Source organism: Hemibagrus wyckioides, linkage group LG16 (genome assembly GCF_019097595.1).
Source record: "Hemibagrus wyckioides isolate EC202008001 linkage group LG16, SWU_Hwy_1.0, whole genome shotgun sequence".
Taxonomy (NCBI): domain Eukaryota; kingdom Metazoa; phylum Chordata; class Actinopteri; order Siluriformes; family Bagridae; genus Hemibagrus; species Hemibagrus wyckioides.
The window spans coordinates 1,744,574-1,765,206 of record NC_080725.1 but is presented as its reverse complement, the minus strand read 5'-3'; the positions used below and the strand labels follow the sequence as shown (position 1 = coordinate 1,765,206).

The 20,633-nt window shown below is 39.9% G+C and overlaps 1 protein-coding gene across 1 annotated transcript; it reads right to left on the bottom strand.

The window, feature by feature from the left end:
* Nucleotides 1-903: 903 nt before the first annotated feature.
* LOC131366945 (GRAM domain-containing protein 2B-like) lies at nt 904-12,253 on the bottom strand. The gene is made up of 14 exons (XM_058411986.1): nt 11,980-12,253; nt 11,163-11,291; nt 8,824-8,908; nt 8,461-8,530; nt 8,194-8,297; nt 8,010-8,105; nt 7,842-7,913; nt 7,651-7,731; nt 7,371-7,482; nt 4,874-4,978; nt 3,813-3,903; nt 3,543-3,644; nt 2,920-3,004; nt 904-1,332 (listed from the first exon to the last, which is right to left on the bottom strand). Exons 1-14 carry the CDS (start codon nt 12,084-12,086, stop codon nt 1,294-1,296), a joined length of 1,278 nt encoding a protein of 425 aa, XP_058267969.1. The 5' UTR covers nt 12,087-12,253; the 3' UTR covers nt 904-1,293.
* Nucleotides 12,254-20,633: the final 8,380 nt, after the last annotated feature.

Genomic DNA, 20,633 nt, shown 5'->3' with positions numbered 1-20,633 from the left:
AAGCTCCACTGTTGGTCATCTGAGCAAGGCCCTTAACCCTTTCTGCTCCAGAGGTTGCTGCCCCTGCTCTCTGACTCCAACTTCCTCAGTTGGGATATGCAAAGAAAATAATAAAGCGGAATAAAAAACAAAAGCCTGGAGTTTTGAATCAACAGTAAAAATCACAACCCACAATCATTAAAATTACTGCATTTAATATCACCTTGACTCTAGGATCAATTTATTCTTTAGAAGAAGCCTTTATTATCTCCACACATACATTACAGAACAGCGGAATTCTTTTCTTCACATATCCCAGCTGAGGAAGTTGGGGTCATAGAGCAAGGGCAGCTATGATGCAGAAGCAGAAAGGGTTAAAGGCCTTGCTCAATTGCCCAAGTTGGCAGTGCTGGGGCTTCAACCCTGATCCTTCTGATAAACAACCCAGAGCCTTAACCACTTGCCCCAAACAATTACAATAAAACGAATTCTTGAACAAATACAAATCTTCATAGTTTCCAACCTCAATGATCCAAATATTCAGATTGGGATTTTTTAGATTTATTTGACTACATGGTGTTAAATGGGTCAGTGTATTTTTTAAGGCATCCCTGACTGCAGAAGTTCTTCAGAAACCCTGTGACGAGCAACCTGCAAAGTGTAAAAGCTGGCTTAATACAATTATTATAAACTTAACATAAGGCCAAATAATGTTGGATATTCACTGGGTGAGTAGGACTGCATTACTCTCTGCCTTCACAATGGTAGGTGTGTCTGTAAGGACATGAAAGTGTGCGGTCCTGGGACTTACCATTAGCTACAGATGTGGTTGCTTCACAGAAAGCACGTGTTATAGCCTTTGGTATTTGGGTTTGATGTTGCTTTCAATTTAGCAAGCAAAAAAAAACAAAAAAACAAGCAATATTCACTGACTCAAACTATAAATATTTTATTGACAATTTCAAATAGTAACAAATCGTCACAAAGCTACATTTTTAGTAATCGGATTTTATTTCTGAAATGTTAAACATACAAAACCCGAGTCCTTGGGACTCATTTATTTTCACTATCTTGAACATTTTCAATTCTACAGTACTAAAATATAAAGCTTATTTTTCTTTCTCTCTCTCTCTCCATAAGCCTTAGATGAAATGCCATGCCATGCCTCAGGTAAAAAAATAATAATAAAGTGTGTGCACTCCTGAGCTGAGAGAAAGGCTGAGTGGTGTGGCTATTGCACAGTTAAGTATCCTCATGTTTGTTCTTTGAGTCTTTGAAGAGTTTTTAATGAAGACGAAGCTTCTGTCAGGACACTCAGCTCCCTTCGAGCAGCTTTCGGAGGTTCTTCTGAATCTGTGCATAGAACAACAGAACAATGAGAAACTCAGCACAAAACTCGTAACTAAACAGATCTTTCTTGAACCACAGTACTTCTCAAATCTGAGAAGGCTGATGAATATTTCATAATAATAACAGCTCTGGCGATAATTTCGAATTTATGTTAACATAACTTTCTATACCAACAGCTCATTCTCACAGTTTATTATGGTGGATGCTTCACATCACTATAAATAATTAAAATTCACTTCATAGCCGTTGTACCCGCATGTGCTTTTTGAACATCCCATTCCAGATTTGATCTTCCTTTGCTCTTAATAATAACCTCCACACTTCTAGGAAAATGTTCTACTAAGTTCTGGAGTGTAGATTTGAGGATTTGTGCTCATTCAGCCACAAAAGCATCAGAAGTCAGGCCCTAAAATATGGGGCGCTGTTGGTGTTCCGGTTCGTCCGGAATTCCTTTTAGTTCCAATGAAGGGAATATGTACAGCTGTAGCACACAACAACATCCTGTACAACTGTGTGCTTACGAATTTGTGTCCACAAACCTTTGGCTCATAGTGCGTACAGAATAGAAAACAGAAGAAAATGCTGTTACAGGAACATTAGGGTGTTCATTATTTCACACTTTTAACAACAACAACAACATAGTCTGTCCAGTTTTTAATTCATTACATACAGAGATAAAATTTGTGGATGTTTTAATCACTTTATGTTAAAAATGACTACAGCTTAGATTGCTTAGAATGTCTAAACAGACACTGAGGCTAAGCTTTGGCTAAACTACATACACTATGTTGCCAAAAGTTTTGGAATGTTTGCCTTTACATGCACATGAATGTAATATGGAGTTGTCCCGCCCATTGCAGCTATAACAGCTTCTACTCTTCTGGGAAGACTTTCCACAAGGTTTAGGAGTGTGTTTATGGGAATTTTTGACCATTCCTCTAGAAGCACATTTGTGAGGTCAGACACTGATGTTGGATGAGAAGGTCTGGCTCACAGTCTCCGCTCTAATTCACCCCAAAGGTGTTCTATCAGGTTGAGGTCAGGACTCTGTGCAGGCCAGTCAAGTTCCTCCACACCAAACTCACTCATCCATGTCTTTATGGACCTTGTTTTGGTCACTGGTGTGTAGTCATGTTGGAACAGGAAGGGGTCATCCCCAAACTGTTCCCACAAAGTTGGGAGCATGAAATTGTCCAAAATGTCTTGGTATGAAGCTGAAGCATTAAGAGTTCCTTTCACTGGAACTAAGGGGCCGAACCCAACCCCTGAAAAACAACAGCTGGACTCAATGATCTGGAGAGGTGTCCCAAAACTATTGGCAAGATAGTGTATAAACATGCAGATCTTTTTCTTATACCAGACTGATAAACACACGTGTATTTGACAAGGAATAAACACGTTTCTGTGAACTGCATGTGAACTGGCCTTTGAAACCCCAACTTCTTTTCTCAGCAAGATTGTATTGTATATAAATGAAAATAAACAGGTTCCTCTTTCACTTGCTGTTCAACAGAAAAATCGGTCTGTAAATGATTTAGTAGGAAAATTTACTCAATCCAACAGTTTAAACAGTCCAAACAGTTCACTCACCTTTTCTAACTTGAACAGGTTTGTGGACAGCTCGCCGTAGATCTCCACACTGGCGGCTGCTTCAGATCGATGATAAAGTGCGTTCCTGTATGAGAAAAAAGGTTTAGGTTAGTTTAAAGAAATATGTATTTTGAAGTAACAATGGAAGGAAGTCTACGCTGGGACTAGTCCAGAACACTGCTATACAGGGTGTAGGGTGTAGTATATTGGGATTAAGATCACCTTTAACAGAAACATTGTTATGGAAAACACAATAGTATATTTAGAAGCAACATGCTGGGTCTTTTCCGTGCATTGTCTCGTCTGAATGTTAGCTTGTGTGAAGTTGTACCTACAGTATGATGTGCAAATAGGAAGCTGAATTATATAAATGGGCTAGCTCAACTACATTTTTTTGTTGTTAACAGTGGACAATTTATGTTTTTCCACACAGCATCACCAACGGTCGTAAGTAAAAATAGAAAGAATGTTGTCAAGAAGTGAAGGTGTGGCCGATTTCTTTCTAGGCTAGCCTGTAGATACATTTGCTGGCAGTCGTGTCTAATAATCGCACTTCTTGGTTTCGTTTGGGAGAAGGGTCACCAAAGATACGCAGACACATCTATAATTAACAACTGACTTACTCGTGTGAATAGTCTCCCAAAGTGCCCAGCGAATTCAGCCGCTGCTCGAGAGCCAGGATCTTGAAAGCCATGTAGCACGAAGACATGACGAGGACACACACCCTGCCAAGACACAACGCCCTCCTTTATCTGAACAACAAATACTTCTCAAATGGTTCTGATTACGAGAATAAAACGAGGGCAAAGCTTGTTTTGACACGCAAAAGCAGCTGAGCAGGTCAGTCAAATTACTGTACATTCATTACGTGGAACACAAAAACAATTACTCACAAGATTAGATAGACGAGTAGGAGAGTATTGAGAGACAATGGATAAAGAAACTTCTCCTGCTGGGTGGAAACAGCTGTAGCCTTAACCGGACCTGTGGATGAACAAGTGTAGGTTGAGCAATGTTTTTAATTACCTGAAAAGGAAGTCTAGCAACTTCTCTACACCATTAACCTTTTAAAGAATAAAAAAAAAAATACGGAAATCAAAATCTCCCCTATAAGTTCTTCTGTACTTACACCACACCATTACATATTAAGCTAATATAAGCAAAGGTTACACGTACCCTCTGATATATCAGCATCACTTATAGACCAATAATGGAATTATTTACTGTGGAATTTATACCGTCCAATTTTCTGTTGTCACAGTCAGTGATTTATTAAATTCTTGAATCTGATTGATCACAAGATGTTGATTCATTTTCTATAACAGCAGCTCTGACAAGTCAATCACAGGTTTATATTATTGTGCTTTGTACACTCCGGGCGAATGGCTTTGCAGTTTCTCAGCGACACGCCAAGCTGCATATTTTTGTCTCATTAACTTCAAGACACAAAGAGAAACTGGGGAGGTGTTTACAGCTGTTTACAGCACGAGAAAACAGAGAATAATTTGGCCACATATAACTGTTTTTGTATGCAAATATGGACTGGTCAAAAAGGTATAATGTTATTCTTTAATAAATAAACAAGTAAAACAGTGAATGGAATTAAAATAAATATATAAGCAGAAAATTGTTTCAGAAGGAAATCCTTTCAGAGCTTGCTATGACACTGAGCCTGCTGGATCAATACAATAAAATCTAATCAGGTCATCTGCTACAAGGATAATCCCTTATAAATACCACAAGCATTAAAAACTCAGACAATCTAACGAATAAACCATCTTAGAATGTCCCGTTTTATTTACTTAACGTGTCAAAATTTGGTCTGCATCACTAACACTTCATCAGCTAACAGTCATGAGAGCTCTGAGAGGATCACAAACTGAGTGCAGAAGTACTAAGAAACACATTTCTAAATTGAAAGTGTAGTGTTTGCGTGTAGGGGCAATTCACACACCACTGTGTTGCTTTGCGTTGCTGCTCTGCAGGTGAATGTCAGCATGGACGGCCATCTCTCCATTTTTCATCACGTCCAGGAAGTTTTCAGTTAGTGGAGAAAACTCTAGAGACAAGAAGAAAAAGATGTTTGTAAAGTTAGCAGTGGAATTATTGATGTTGGTTCTGCTTGATTGATTATATTTCCCAAAACTTTATATCAGTAGAGCATAACATAAAACATAATCAGAGTCATTAGCCTTAATAAGCCCTTATAAAACACTGCTAGTCTTGTACTATTCAATCAAATGTAAGAAGTGAACAGACTTCTATTTCAGGTCAACGTACGGCCGCTGATAAAACCAGGATAAAGTCTCGTCTCTAAAAGAGTGTTGCTGCTCTAATGTTGCATGAAACATCTTTTTGCCAGTTTCCATTGTTTTCTCAAAACTGTTTTCCATCCACATCATTATGCAGGTGACGAGTGCAGGGTTAAAAACTGTTCAGCAGAACCTTTAACAAGTTCAATAGAAAGAAAAAAAACCCTGAAATGTTCATGCAACACCATTCACAAAAGGCAAAAATCACTTCTAACAACTTCTAGTCCTGAGGTTTATACCTTTCCAGGTATTTATACTTTGTCCTAATTGTCAGAGCTTGATTTTTTTTTTTTGTGCTGTACTGAATTTAAACACCACACAAAAACAAACTAATATTTGGGTTTTATTTCTTTATTTTCTAACTACTGTTGAGTGATTGGATGACAAGCGGCCTTTGTTGAATACAAGTCTAAACGGGGTCAAGTACATCCTGTAATCCAGTTCATTCTCATAAGCTGGATGCGTCCCTGAAAAATCTAACTCCCAGAAAAATCACAAGACTATCAGATTCACAGTTTTCAACAAAATGCAACAGCCTGTTCCTGACAGTGGGGCAATAACTGACCGATCGAAGAGGCCGACAATTAAACCAGGAGTCACTGTTTCGCAGGATTTCTCGTCTTTGAGGATGCTGATTTTAATGTGGCATTAGACTGGATTGTTTTTGCCAGATCTGGCAGCCCTTCTAATCAGAAAATGCGATCAGGAGTGGTCACAGATCTTAGTCTAAATTAATTTGATTAATACCAGAAATGCTGCTTGAGAATCAAAATATTCCTCATTAGAGGCTTGTAACCTGTGAGAATACTGTATGTTCAGAAGACGGTTGGACGTGGGTTGTTGATTTTAGTTCTCAGTTCTCTTTCTTCTTATGCTTATTGCATTACCATGCATATTCTCCACCTCTGCTGTGTAGAGACATTAGAGTTCTTAACCATAAAAAAAAAAATTCTTAGCCATCTTACATAGAACATATGTTAATTTGACTGTGGTGGTGTCTACATGAAAAAACAAAACACCACCACTTATAATCTATAATCCATAATCTATAATCCATAGTCTTATTGTCCAACCTCCTGTATTGCTGATGCAGCTGAACACAGTGATGTAATCATGGGTGGATCGATCTCCAAAGAGCAAGATCAGGGGAAATACTCCTACCTGTTTGACCTGTAACCCCCTCTAATCTTACTGCCTGCTGTTCTGCATTAATCGCTTGATTGGAATGCAATCCTATGACATTATTCAGAACTACTAGTGCGTTTCCAGGCTTGTTTATCTTGTTTACCAATGTCATATTTATTTATACAAATGAAATCATAAAGCCTGTCAAACGTATTTACTTGTGAAGCATCTTCAGAGCGGACAAGTCAGTAATTAATAACCTTTGTGCTTCCAAGTAACCGGTATTAAACGTGATAGATTAAAAATATATATTGTTTATTTAAGGAACAGGAAAAGTAGAGCGTTTATCAGGACTAAGTCTTTAGTTTATTAGATAGTTAATTTAAATTATGATGTAATGCTGCTTCACTGAAGCTCAACTATTTGTAGCAGTGCTGTTTTGATTTATAGGCAAAAAAAGGTTATTTAACACGAGCAGGACAGAAGTGTTAATAAGATAAAATAAGCTTTGCTGTGATTTTTTGAGATATACAAAAGAACATGATATTCGTCTAAACTCAGACCAAACCAAAGTAAGAGATTCTTTCTGCCTCTCTATACTAACTGACCGTTAATGATGAGATTTGGCAGGTCCAACCTTCCTCTTCTCAATTTAAAGCACAGTTTATCTAGTTCTATCAATATTCAACCTGCCTTATGTACAACCACACCATTCCACTAGAGCTCCCACCTATACGGTAGTGAAGAAAATCTCCCTGAGATGATCTGAGGAAGAAACCTTGAGAAGAACCAGGCCCAGAAGGGAACCTCATCCTCATTTGGGTGACACTGGACAGGAAACAATGTAAATGTCTTTTCTACAACAGCAACCACGAGCTCTTAAGGAACTAACAGGTCAGTTTAGTTTATGAGTTCATGACTTATCACTAATTCCTTCCTGCTGAAAGCTGACTGAGGTAATAGATGCAAAGGTGAGTGTAAAGTGTAAACTGTACATAACTTGGAAATACACACCAGCCATTTTTTCATAATCTGGAGTCTGGGAGCCTGAACTGCTACTGTCCAGCATGTCCTGCCTCCTCTGACGCACAACTCCATCAAGATCTGAAAAATCAGCCGAGAAGTCCTGCACACACACACACACGTCAGGAAATCCACGTAGACAGTCAAAAAGCACACAAATCTATGACCATCTCACTTTACACAGTGACGCCATGGTGACTTGTGATGGAGTCTCATGACAAACCTACTTGAGTGATGGAAATAAAGAAACCACAGGCAAATCCACACTTACTAGAGGAAGCGAGGAAGGGCAGTCTCCTCTGAAGCTGTTCTCTGCTGACGATGTGATCGGGGTGCTGCCTGCATTCTCTGCCTAACATGGAAACAACAACAACAACAGTGTTGCGTTTTGTTTCATTTCGTTTCATACAGACACAATGTCATAACATGGCTTTGCTATGTTGAAGAGAAAAGTTCGCTTACGTGTAAATGAACGCAGACAGAGAGCAGGAACTTGTATGTAGTGTCCCGGGACAGGAACGACACAAACAGGTGCTAAATGATATTCAATTGAATGTGAGTCAACTGTTAACAAATTATTCCCACAACATGTTATTTAACAGAGTTCCACATATCAAACAATCCACTTACCCTTTCAGTTGTGGTTGTGATCACAAGTGCATTTGGCACCAAAAGGGCAGTTTTTGTCTTCTTTATAAGCGTGACAGAGAGAACTGGGATAGCAATCTGTGGCAACAACAGCAACAATTGTTATGTTAATGAACCCTTTCTTTAGTCTTAACTAAATTACCTGGGATTCCTGGCACGTCTGTACCTTGGTATCTCTGCCAAACACTTTGGAATGGAAACAAATCCAGTTATCAGAGACAAAAAGCCTTCCCTGATAAAGAATGTCCTTCTGCAGAGCACAAGTATAACCTAAGGACAGACACGGGCATTAGATAAGATAGAACAAAGTAAATAAATTTCTTTCAGCACGTGGTTACTGATAAGTTTGTGGTGATGTAAAATACTCTGAGGGAGATAAAGAAAGAGTCTAAGCAATTCGAATGAAACTCGTTTGAACACAATATTGACCTACTTTGTTTGAGGATCTCATCATTGCTTATTTCTTTGAACAGCTTATGATACTGTGCATTTGCTTTGGAGAACTAGATAAACACACACACACACAAAGAATAAAACATTTTGTTATTAATCTTTGATTCAGAGTGTTCAAGGCTCAGTGTGAATTAGTTGTTGTTACTATAAATTGTAAAAATTTAAGAAAACGAGCACATTAATATACCCGTGATTTGCTTCACAGATGTCTTCACAGCAAAATCTTAGAAACACCTTCTGACCAAGCACAGTCCAGACAAAACACTTTTATTTTTACACAAAGAGTGTGATTTGGTCACAGTAGACCTCACTTGATCAATCCCGAGTGTGTTTCACTACATACCTGGCTGTACTGTGTTTTTTTCCTCTCTAGTTTTGACTCGGAGTCCGGTGGACTTTGTGTGATTGAGGGTTCGGCCAGTTTAAGCCTGGAAAAGAAATAAAAACGCTGAGCATTTTAAATTTGTAAGCAAAGAACATGACATGATCAGCAAAAATCATGACTACTACACTTAAAGCCCCACATGGGACCCTGAAAAGAAAAGAAAACAACAAAAAAATCTGGAAAGAATTGTGCAAGATGCATGCCTACTCGGTTTTAGTGATGCGACACATTTAGAGACAGTCAACGTGGTGGCTATGACAATTCAGAACTAATGGATTTAGGGAAGAAGAAGAAGAAGAAGAAGAACCACAGATAATAGTTTAGGAGGAAGCTATAAATGTTGTGCAACAGGTCTTGCAAATTCACACAAAGACAACTTGTGGAACAACTTACAATTAATTGAAGATTAAAGTCAAAGGTGGTGTTAAAGGTCACACCTGCTTTTACTCTTTTACGCTTGAAATTACTCTTGCACATACAATTATTTCGGAGTTTGTCTAGGATTGTTTTCGTTTCCTATTAGCATGTGAGGCTAGTAACCTTTGCCAGTACGAGCATGTTGACCTTCATTAAAATTTCTAAGCCAATTTTTCCCCTCTGACATTATAAAACTGCCTAGTTTTCTCACCACAAAAGCCTGGCTTCTTCAGTCACAAGTGTTTAAAGAGATGGATTATAATTTATCCCATAAAGCCCCTTTGAATGAACGGTGGGACGTCTTTAGAATTGTAACACAAATCCAGTTGTCTAGACTGTGAGACTTTCCACAGGACCTGAATGACTGAACCCCTTCACTGTATAAGTGCCAACTTCATTTACAGCGAAAAATAAAACAGTAGACCGTACAGACAGGATCCATGGAAACCTTACTCATAAGCCTGTGCAAAACAACAAAAACCCCACTGGAATGGGTTGTGCACTGATCCATAACTGTGTGTTTGCACAGCGGTGAGGTGTGTAAACAATGCTGACGCAAGCAGGCATAAGACCAGGTTGAACGAGACAAGTCATGTTGTCGATGCATCCAGAAAGGTTTGCCATCTCACCTCGCAGCATAAAACACTGTTTTACAGCAGGCTCAGATGATCGAAAATGACTGACCAGTGACTCTCAGAGTAAAGGTATGAGGTGGTGGCAGACAAAAATGGTTTCAGTCTTAATTTTAGAACAGAAGTGCAAAGTAATAGAGTAATACTTTGATAGTTAGATTTAATATCATGGACTAGATGAGAGACACACAACTTCCTGTTATAACATACACTGTATTGCCAAAAGTTTTGGGACACCCCTCCAGATCATTGAGTTCAGGTGTTTTTCAGGGGTTGGGTTTGGCCCCTTATTTCCAGTGAAAGGAACTCTTAATGCTTCAGCTTCATACCAAGACATTTTGGACAATTTCATGGTCCCAACTTTGTGGGAACAGTTTGGGGATGACCCCTTCCTGTTCCAACATGACTGCACACCAGTGACCAAAACAAGGTCCATAAAGACTTGACTGGCCTGCACAGAGTCCTGAACCCCATAGAACACCTTTGGGATGAATTAGAGCGGAGACTGAGAGCCAGACCTTCTTGTCCAATATCAGTGTCTGACCTCACAAATGTGCTTCTAGAGGAACGGTCAAAAATTCCCATAAACACACTCCTAAACCTTGTGGAAAGCCTTCCCAGAAGAGTTGAAGCTGTTATAGCTGCAAAGGGCGGGACAACTCCATATTACATTCATGTGCATGTAAAGGCAGATGTCCCAAAACTTTTGCCAATATAGTGTTATAGCAGCTACAAGCGGTGATTCCCTCATGGACTTTCTCTTGTTTAACTAATAAAGCAAACAAAAATACATTCATGGGAAAAGAAACCGGAAAGAGGAAATTTCTCTTCTGTTGCATAACACAAGCAGATACTCCAAGTATTTGGCCTGTTGTCCATCTCGGTTCAGTGTTACACACACACACACACACAGAGACAACACTAAAGACACTTTTACCATCACAGGTCTTTACTGGCTGCTGTAGACTTCTCCACAACCAAGAGCTTAAAAACAATCAATCATCTGCACTGGTTTCTAAGCATCCAAGGCTGCTTTGTTATCTTGTCTAGTTAGCATACACTCTCCAGTGCATTATGTCTTGCACCATGGTCCTAAAGGAACAACCTGTTGATCTAATGTGTATGAGATATAACAAAAAAAAAAGTGACAACGGATGAAGAACCTAAATGGCGTAGATAGAATTTAGGTCAAGCAGCCATATCCTCTCTCTGTGCGTGTGCGTGAAGAAACATGGCTGTATGTCTCACCTCAGGACAGGAGACTTCCTCTTGCTCTCAGACACATCAGACACAGACTCTGTGTCAATCGACACCTGAAGGTCATAAGCAGACTTTCCACTTTTCTTCAGCTTCTCCTCTACATTTTCAGCATCTAAGCTGTGGAGGAAAAATAAATAAATCCACAAAAACAAAACAAAACAAAGGACTTTGAGATTGTGGGGCATGGATGTGTACACACGCACGCACGCACGCGCACACACACACACACACACAGACGAAGGGGAGTGAAATCATAAACCTGGTGTCTAATTGAACTTTCAACAACAGTGAGCTCATTTGTCAGACTTCCCTTTAATATTTCATAAAAGGCTGCACTGTATTTCAGCTCCTGAGCTTCACAGAGCTCCTCACTTCGGTAATTACAGCCATGGGCTGATTTGTTAACAAAAGCAGCTGCAAAGTTGTAAAGCAAACTAAGCGAGGGAGTTGAATTTGCAAGTGAAAAAAAATGGCACACTGAGGACACTATGGTCCAAGTTTGGTGTCTTATGTGATTGTCTGAAGTCGCAAACGTGTTACTTTTACATGTAAGCAACATTTATATAACATTAAAGAAACATTTAAGCTGGTCTCCCGGCGGTGCGCGAGGAAGGACTAAACACAACACTTTAGTAAACAGACTCGAGGCTAGAAGTCGGAGTTCTCTACCGAACATCTGGTACCATCTCAGTGTGGGTTCAATACTAATCCGAGCAGCACACTCCGAAGTGCACAACATTCACTTCAGGCTAATAAAAGGCGTCTTCTTTTGGCTGTGCATGAGAAATAAAGCACGAGGACTTACTTTGTTTGTATTCGCATGTCTTTCTTCTCGATCCTACTGGTTTTCCCCCCTTCAGGCGATGATAACGGAGTGAAGGTCCGATCTGTCTGCTCGATCATCAGCACCATGGCGCAGGTATACTGCACACACACACACACACACTCTCACACACACTCACATACACACAGCTCTACACCCAAGAGCCGCTACACACAAACAAACACACACGAACCCATATCCATACACTGGTGTTACTTTTGGGAAGGAGGTCCTATCTAGGAATGTGCCCGGAAAGAAAAAATAGAATGAAAGATAAAAAAAATGTCGCCCCCTTCAGGCTGGAACAGGAAGAAAAAAAATCCTTTACCGTGTTAGTACCTACTACGCCCCCTAGTGGAAAGTGGCAAACAGATATATTTTTAATTGCTTAATTTATGAGACATCTGATATATATATATATATATATATATATATATATATATATGCAGAGCCCCCCTTAAAGTTATTTATGGCGCACGCGCCGTAGTGCACGTATATAGGGAGCCGTTTGGGATTAGTTTGGGATTCCTTTTCTTCCATTCTTTCTTTCTTTCTTTCTTTCTTTCTTTCTTTCTTTCTTTCTTTCTTTCTTTCTTTCTTTCTTTCTTTCTTTCTTTCACTAGAATTTCCCAGATGTTAACTTTATTATACGTTTTAGATCCATACATAGCTAGCCTGTATCTAAACAACTTGCTCCAAAGAATTTTTCTTTTTTTCCAAAAACTTCCGGAGATTTTGGTTTTAGCAACAAAAACAAAACATTTTTTATTTTATTTATTTATTTATTTAATTTCTATTATGTAAACAGCTCAGACGCTCGGGTTAGTTGTGTTCACATGCTACTCAGGTGTTATGACCTCAGGTATTTTACAGTATATAAACATTATTGTTCTCTGTATTTTTTAATCAGGGATACAATTTACATGTTAACATTAGAAACATTTACAGGCTCAGTGGCTGTAGGGCCCATTAAGAAGATGGTGTGGTGATGTTATTTCATTAAACACATTAGCATTTAAAACAAGGTTGGATGCTCAAGTGTGAACGTGTGTTAATGAACCTGCAAATTTAGAAGAAGCCAGAGCTGACTCCATATCTCTCTGTTCGCCTCGGAATCTGCCTGGACTCGTTCACTTGGATCTTTTACACAATGCTGCATGGACATGTTACCTGAAGCCCATTTAAACTTCCTGTTCTTGTTTTGTTTGCCCTTCTAACCTAATTTTCTAACCTAATTTTCTTCTAACTTTATGACCGACGCGTGACCATGACACCCATATAAGAACTGAGAGCAAGAATAAGAACTGTTAAGGGCCTTGCTCAATTGCCCAACAGTGGAGCTTGGTGGTGCTGGGGCGTGAACTCTGATCTTCTGATCAGCAACCCAGAGCTGTATGTGCTTGTTGAACATCCTATTTCAACATGCCATTATTATAGAGTTACCTCTACAAAAGCTTTCTCATCAAGGAAGGCTTTTCACTAGATTTTAGAAAGTTGATATAGGAATTTGTGCACACTCAGCTGGGTTAAGGTGAGGGCTCTGTGCATTCCAAACAACCAACTTTGGTGAACCAAATGTCTTTATGTAGCCTGCTTTGTGCACAGGGGCAATGTCTTGCTGGATCATGTTTATCCCTATTTCTATACAATTATATGCTACCAACTTTCATGTTCATGTATAGTTAAGGTCAGGATTATATATAGTTAGGTGTCCACATACATTTGGCCAGATGGTGTAACATAAAACTTCCTCCCCTTATCAACTAAATTAGCTATAAAGAGCTTTAAAAAGGCCATGAAATGAGCATTCCTATAAAGCTTGATCATAGTTCTGTGAAAATAGACGATGAATGGTTTTCTTTATGGTTTAATTTTACAGACCTGGATCCCTTCAAAATGCAATAGCAAAATTTATTATTATTATTATTATTATTATTATTATTATTATTATTATTATTATTATTATTATTCATTACTTGTAGAAAATACCCTGGATTGTATGTAGGACTTGACAAAAGACGATAGATGGATTAAGTTTATGAGAACAATGAACAAACAGTGTATTAAATTGCTGAGAAAATCCGAACGTGGTTCTGGTCTGGAAATCTTATCTCTGTTTGGATGCACCATCAGTCTATCATTTTAAAGACACTATACTATAAGGCCACTGAAGGCCTGAGGACTTGGCTTCTCGAGAACATGGGATTTTTCTCATTCTCTGAGGTATGACCATATTTTTGTATGAATATGCTAGGAAACCTTTAATAACAAAAGTTTTTTTCTACTGAAGCATTGAAGTCCAAATCATTTGACTTGTATCTAGGAAAATATTGCATTTTTAGATGTACTAGCAATTGATATCCAGCAGAGAGTGCCAGAGATTAAACTGTGGTTCTTCATGGCGAACACACCCCTCAGAGATAAACAGGCCCTGTGTTTGACGTAACAAATTCAGTGCTGACATTTTAAACAACTTAATGTTATTCCACTGACTGAACACGGAGCTGAGAAGATATATAACTACGTCTGTTTACAGATTGTTGTGGAAGGAGATTAAGATGGAAGAGAACCGTTTAAGAGCCTAAAATTGTAAATAGTGTTTATGTGTTCATTGTTGAATGGCTGAAGGTTTTGTCTTAGACATTTGAAGAACGTTTTCAGAACATCCACGTAACATTAACTTTTTCAGCCTTAATTACTGTTTAATCTCACGGAGCCTCTGGTGGAGGTGTCGCTGTTGCCAGCGTACATTCTGAAACAAGCCTGTGAAAGTGTGAAAGAAAAGGAAAGTAAGGGGAGAAGAAAAGTCCTGTCAGAGTTCATTATGTGTCCAGGGAACAATGCTGAAAGCGGCAACGCAAGCTGCACTGCGCCGAGCTGCCATTAATCATGGCTGACAAGGAACCAGGGTTAAAGGTGGGAGAGTTGCCAGTGCCTCTGATAGTGATTATAGAGAGCGAGAGAGAATAAAAACTCTCCTAGCAGCCCAGAACACTTTCATATAACACATGGACTGACGTTTCAATAATAAGGCTATATCCTAACCTCAGGATTAAACATAAATTCACACAAACCCAATTGAAATGTGACATTTTTGCTGAAACAAGAGTATTATTATTATTATTATTATTATTATTATTATTATTATTATTATTTTACTCCAGCATCACTAATCGAGGCATGAAGTGTGAATAACAAAAGTGACACTCATAACCTAGGTTGTAAAACATCAAAAATGAAGGAAAAGCAAAAATACACTAGATTTTAGCCGTTTACCAAGCACTGCAAATTCAGTCATAATGTACGAGTAGCAGAATCTATTCTGACGTATCACCCCAGAGTGTAGTCCTGCTTTCCTCCATTCAGAGTCACAAAGGGATTGTATTTCTGAAAAAATCCAGCTTGTTCTGACCAACTACCATCTGCCAAAGCACAGGCTGAGCTGGTAGACCATCTTTTGGCAGCTGACAAAGAGTTATTTTCCATCTTTCATTTTATTTGAATAAATCAATCAGCGAATGTTTGAGATTTTCTAATTATTTTACAATTTTCTTCAAAATAACTTGATGCCCAGAGGTTCAAATTTCGAGCATCTCTTATTGTCTTTCTTCAGCGAATCGGATCCTCGATGATGCAGAGCTGCTCCTTGCCTCAGCATTCAGTGGCGTCGCCTCCTCTGAGGATAGGAGAGAGCAGACAGAGAGAGAAAAAGAGAGAGAACATAATGGACCCGTGACTAGAGGAGATTGAGGCTCTGTTAAGTGCTCGGCTTGAAAGCATGTCTGGCCTCATTAGCTGTCAGTTGTAACAATACTGAACTGGCAGTGAAGACAGGTTGGAGTCTCGTGGCCATAAATCACAGGCCGACAGGCCTCTGACAGGCTGGGAACTAGCGCACATGCAGGCGCCTTTTCTCGTTCCTCTCGCTCAGCACATCTGAAGCTAGAGCAAACACATGCACACACACACGCACACACACACACACAAACCTACCTAAAACAAGTTATCAAAGAATTGCATTTTTTTAAGATTAGGAGGTTTCCAAGATTTTGTACAAAGGATTGAAAATCTGAGCTCAGGGACAGAACATGTGAAAGTCTTACATATTTTGCTGAACATTGTTTAAATACCTGTTTGGTTGATTATCTTAAATCATTGTGAGGCCATAAATACTCGCTCTGTGTATCTATGTGTTTTGCCAGAAGCACTAAGGACTTTCATGTCATGTCAATCTGCCTGTGTGCATTAGGTTGATGGGGAGTGGTGTAGCGGGACTGCTGAGGTGGGTGCATGTAGGTGGGTGTATTTGGGGAGGTTAAGGGGGAAAGAGCAAGGCCTCCGGGTCATTAATCACGGCCTCTGACATGTTGAAGCAGGGGCTGTAGCCCCCCTGTGCATACAGCTGGGCCACACTGCTGGCACGGGAGGTGTATATCCCACAAGCTTCTGTTGCTCCTGCTTTCCTTCTTTTGCTCATTCTTTTGACGTCCATTCACTCTTTCATTCAGTCCTCCATCCATCTGCATCAGCTGTCTGTTCAATCTTTGACATCATCCATCCAGTCAGCTATCCATCGTTCCATCGAGTGATCAGCTCAAAAGACATTTGGTCCTTCATCAGGATGCAAACTTTATACATACACACAAACAAAAAAATAGGATTTCAAATTTCTGGGGCATTTCTGAGAAACTAAATACAGCCGTTTTCTTACTCTTTCAGTTTATCTTCCTTAATTTCTTCGCTTGTCTTCTATATGTAACTTATTCCAGATGAGCCCGGCTTGGTTCTTGCTTGATTTCCAGATTTCCAGGCCCTGGGGATTGGTTTAAAACTGGAAGCTTTATAGAGTTCTTTGTTTTTTGAACAAGTCCTCATGAGCAGGAATAAGAAATAGGCTGCAAGTCCTGGGAGGATTTCAAAAGCCTATTTCAGACCAGTAGGTCCTCAGTTGTCACGTGAAATATGGCTGCTTGTCTTCTCCAAAGAATAAATCTCCCTGTTTGGTGTCCTTACATAGCTTGGAGGTTTTGGTTTCCCTGTTTCCCGTCAGCAAGTTGTTTCTTTTTTTTTTTCATTCGAAATCGTATTCAATTTTCATGAGTACATTAAATCTCTGACAGGAACGACTTTACATTTGACAAACGACGTTGTGGTTGTTTGATGAAGTTCTACCACTTTAACTTAACAGCCATAATTATTCTTGTGGATCTTGCAGAGCATGTTAATAGATCAAGCGGAGTCAGGAGGGCAGGAAAGAATGCAGGAGTTTTTAAATAAAAGTCTTTGAAGACAAATTGTAACATGAAAAGTGATCGTAATTCCTATTTATTTTTCTTCTTCTTTTTTTCCCTTCTCGCAGCAAGCACCCCTACTGCAAGCTTTTCCACAGGCTGATTGAATCAGACACCTTCATTTGTGCAGAGTATGAGGTCAAAAGGCTGGAGCAACCTGAGAGAGAAGGAAAAGATGGTGATGTAAGATTTTTACTGTGGGTTCAAATGTTAATACTAGTATATTTGCAATGGTAGTCAATGTTGATTACGAGAAAGAAAAACAAAGATGAAGTACGTTCCCTGACGAATGACGTAGGACGCAATTGATGAAACGTGACACCGCATACAGATGTTAAAAGAAAAGATGAATATCTACTAAATTGTACAAGCATGTATGGACATTAACTAAATTACTTAAAACTGAGGCTGATTTACTGTGGCACATGAACTGACAGAGCAATTTTTATTTTCTTGTTTAATGAGCTGCAATTTCACCAAGGGCAAAAGCAAACACAATGCAGTTTGCTCTCTCTCTCTCTCTCTCTCTCTCTCTCTCTGTCTCTCTCTCTTGCTCTCGGGCTTGGTTCTATTCTGTTATTTTACCGCAGTGTGCTCAGACCCCACCTTCCTGCTGTTCAAACCACAGCAGTGCCACACACACAGGGCCTGCCATAAATCAATGGACAGGATCGTGTCTGCCAGTCAGACTAAACAAGAGCATTTGTGCTGCTTCGCACTCAGCCATTAATCATCTTGACAGTTTGAAAAACACATTTCCCCTTTAATGACTGTATTTGGAGAATCACGTCTGCTTCCTCTCTTTGCATTGCTCCTGCCCTCTTTTTTTTCCTCTGAAAGGAGCTCTTTTCTTACCAAAAGGCTACAGAGAAAAGGGGAGAGTGAGAGAGAGAGAGAGAGAGAGAGAGAGAGAGAGAGAGAGAGAGAGAGAGTCAGGCTATTCAGTGTTCTAATAACAGCTGACAGCAAAGTAAATGTTGATATATGCAAACCTCTGATTAGTTTAAAAATATAAAAAAGTTACTAGCATTGTAACTGTATTATCTTAGGTTTCACTTATTACTATAATAACACCAGGAAGAAATCTACTAATGTAGAAATGATTATTTCATTTTCATCATTTCATCATTTCATTCCACAGAAGTTGTCAGCTGGTATAACTGTTATTACTCACTGCTGTGTCCCTAATGCAGTCACTCATCATTCATGATAAATACAATGAAATCACTGCCCGTATCTCCTCCAAAAAACACAAGCAGTACATGCTGCGAACAATTTGATTGAAGACCAACCTCGAAACCAGAGGGAGCGGCTCTGATTCGGGTCAGCACAAGCATCTGGGCTCAGTTATGTCCATGAAAAGTGGCTGAATATACCATGAGGAATGTTCGAACGAGACTGCGAGACGAATCGAGGCCCAGTCGGTTAGCCATGACGCTGCCAAAGCACGTTTCTCCACGAAAGTCTTGTGCGTGACGCATACAAGCTGACAAGTCAGCGGCGTTCCCTCTGAGTGCAGGCAGATCTAAACCAGCTGGGGCTGAGCATATTAACAGTGACCATAATTGCCATTGCCCTTGTGTAGGCCGTCGAGGCCGAGCCAGTATGTTTTGTTGCGTGTCAGAAAAATGGAGGAACTGTGGAAGGCTTTTTACCTAAACATATCCAAGGCAGGTTAATATACTGTGGCATTAGGGCCGTTCACTACAGAAATACACTTTTAGAGACATTTAGAGTTTTAATGAGGGCATGGAGTATATGCCATAACCCTCACACAGACCTATTCCGCAAAGCTTCGTTGCCGCCAGGCTTTCATATGTTGTATAATATTTATTTGGAAGGATGAGAGTTGTGCCCAGAGCTGATGAGGGTTGTGTCTGGATCTCAGCTGAGCCTAAGAAACGACAAACACTTTCAGTCTAATGAAACTCAGTCATCATTAATCACTAGCCCTTGTCAGTCTTCTACCTTCAGACACCACAATTTCCCATTTTATCCTTGTCATGGGAGAAGGGTTCATAACCAGTAAGTGTACACAAACCTCTTGATTCTGTCTGTTTATGAGTTTAGCTCATCTCTGTCTATGAATGCATGGCCATCCAGGGCTTTTACCAGTAACTAATAACACTGTAAGGCTCCACGGAGACACGCTAGTCCATCTTGTTACTCTGCCTTGGGCCTGCAGTGATATACTGTATCTTCTCAGTATGAGCAGCAGGGATGACAGAAATAGAGTGTGGGTGTTGATTCCTGCCATGGCTGGGAGCTGGGGAGGAGAGAGAGATGGACAGAGTGATTGATGAGTAGCGAAAGAGGAAGAAAGAGAAGATGGATCAGATGACAATGTGATGGACGAGCTACAACAAAATGGAAAACGGCGCCACCATTCATCTTTCCCTCGAGAGCAGACCTCTGCTCTGGAAATTTCATCTACCACACCTTTTATTCATTTAGGACAGACAGTCATCAATGGGCATGTCATGTTAGCTCAGATTTGTTCTGTGAGTTCACTATTACCTAAATGAAAGCCTGGAATGAGTGACGTGCACTCAAGCCATAGGGGGTTCGAAGAATAAGAAAGCTGACAGCTAAAATGATAATAATATTTGTACTACACTGGATATGCCTTGACCTTTTTTTTTTTGTAGAAGTCACTGTGGTATGTTAGTTCCCTTGACAGGCTGATCATTTGTGGTGAGGGGAAGTAAGGTGACCTCCTTGCCTGGCAAATATGTCCACTCATGTCCAGCCAAGTGGATCTGTTCCTTCACTCAGCATCACAAATAGAGATTCGCAGAATGTCTAGGAAAAGCGAGCTTAGGCGACATCTCAGGTTACCTGGCTAGAACTGATGGAGACATGATGCCTTTTCTATGAGGCAGGATCAGTTTTGGAAGCTTTGCAGTCGATTGCATTAAGTAAGCAGCACCTCCCGGAGTGGTCCCAGATCAGTTTGGATAAGAATGTAACCAGATTCTGAGCCTCAAGGGGCCCAGGCACTGTAACCTTGCAAGCTAGCTGCCAGTATGTGTGAGTGATGATATACAGATACTGACCTGACAGGCCCTGTTGTGGTTCTTATAAGGCTATGCAATAATATTGTTGCTAATCGAACTGCCAACGTGAGCCAGAGATAATGTTGTCCAAAGATTGTCCAACATCTTCACTGATGACCTGCGTCCAGTCACACCACAAGTTTAACTACTCACATCTTATTTGAGCCTAAGAAGTATGTCCACTCATGACTTGCAGGGTGATGGAACAGTCACTCCAAAGTCTTCATTAATCACTAGACCTCATCTGTCATCTTCCCAGTGGTGGCCTCAGACACCACCATCATTTCCT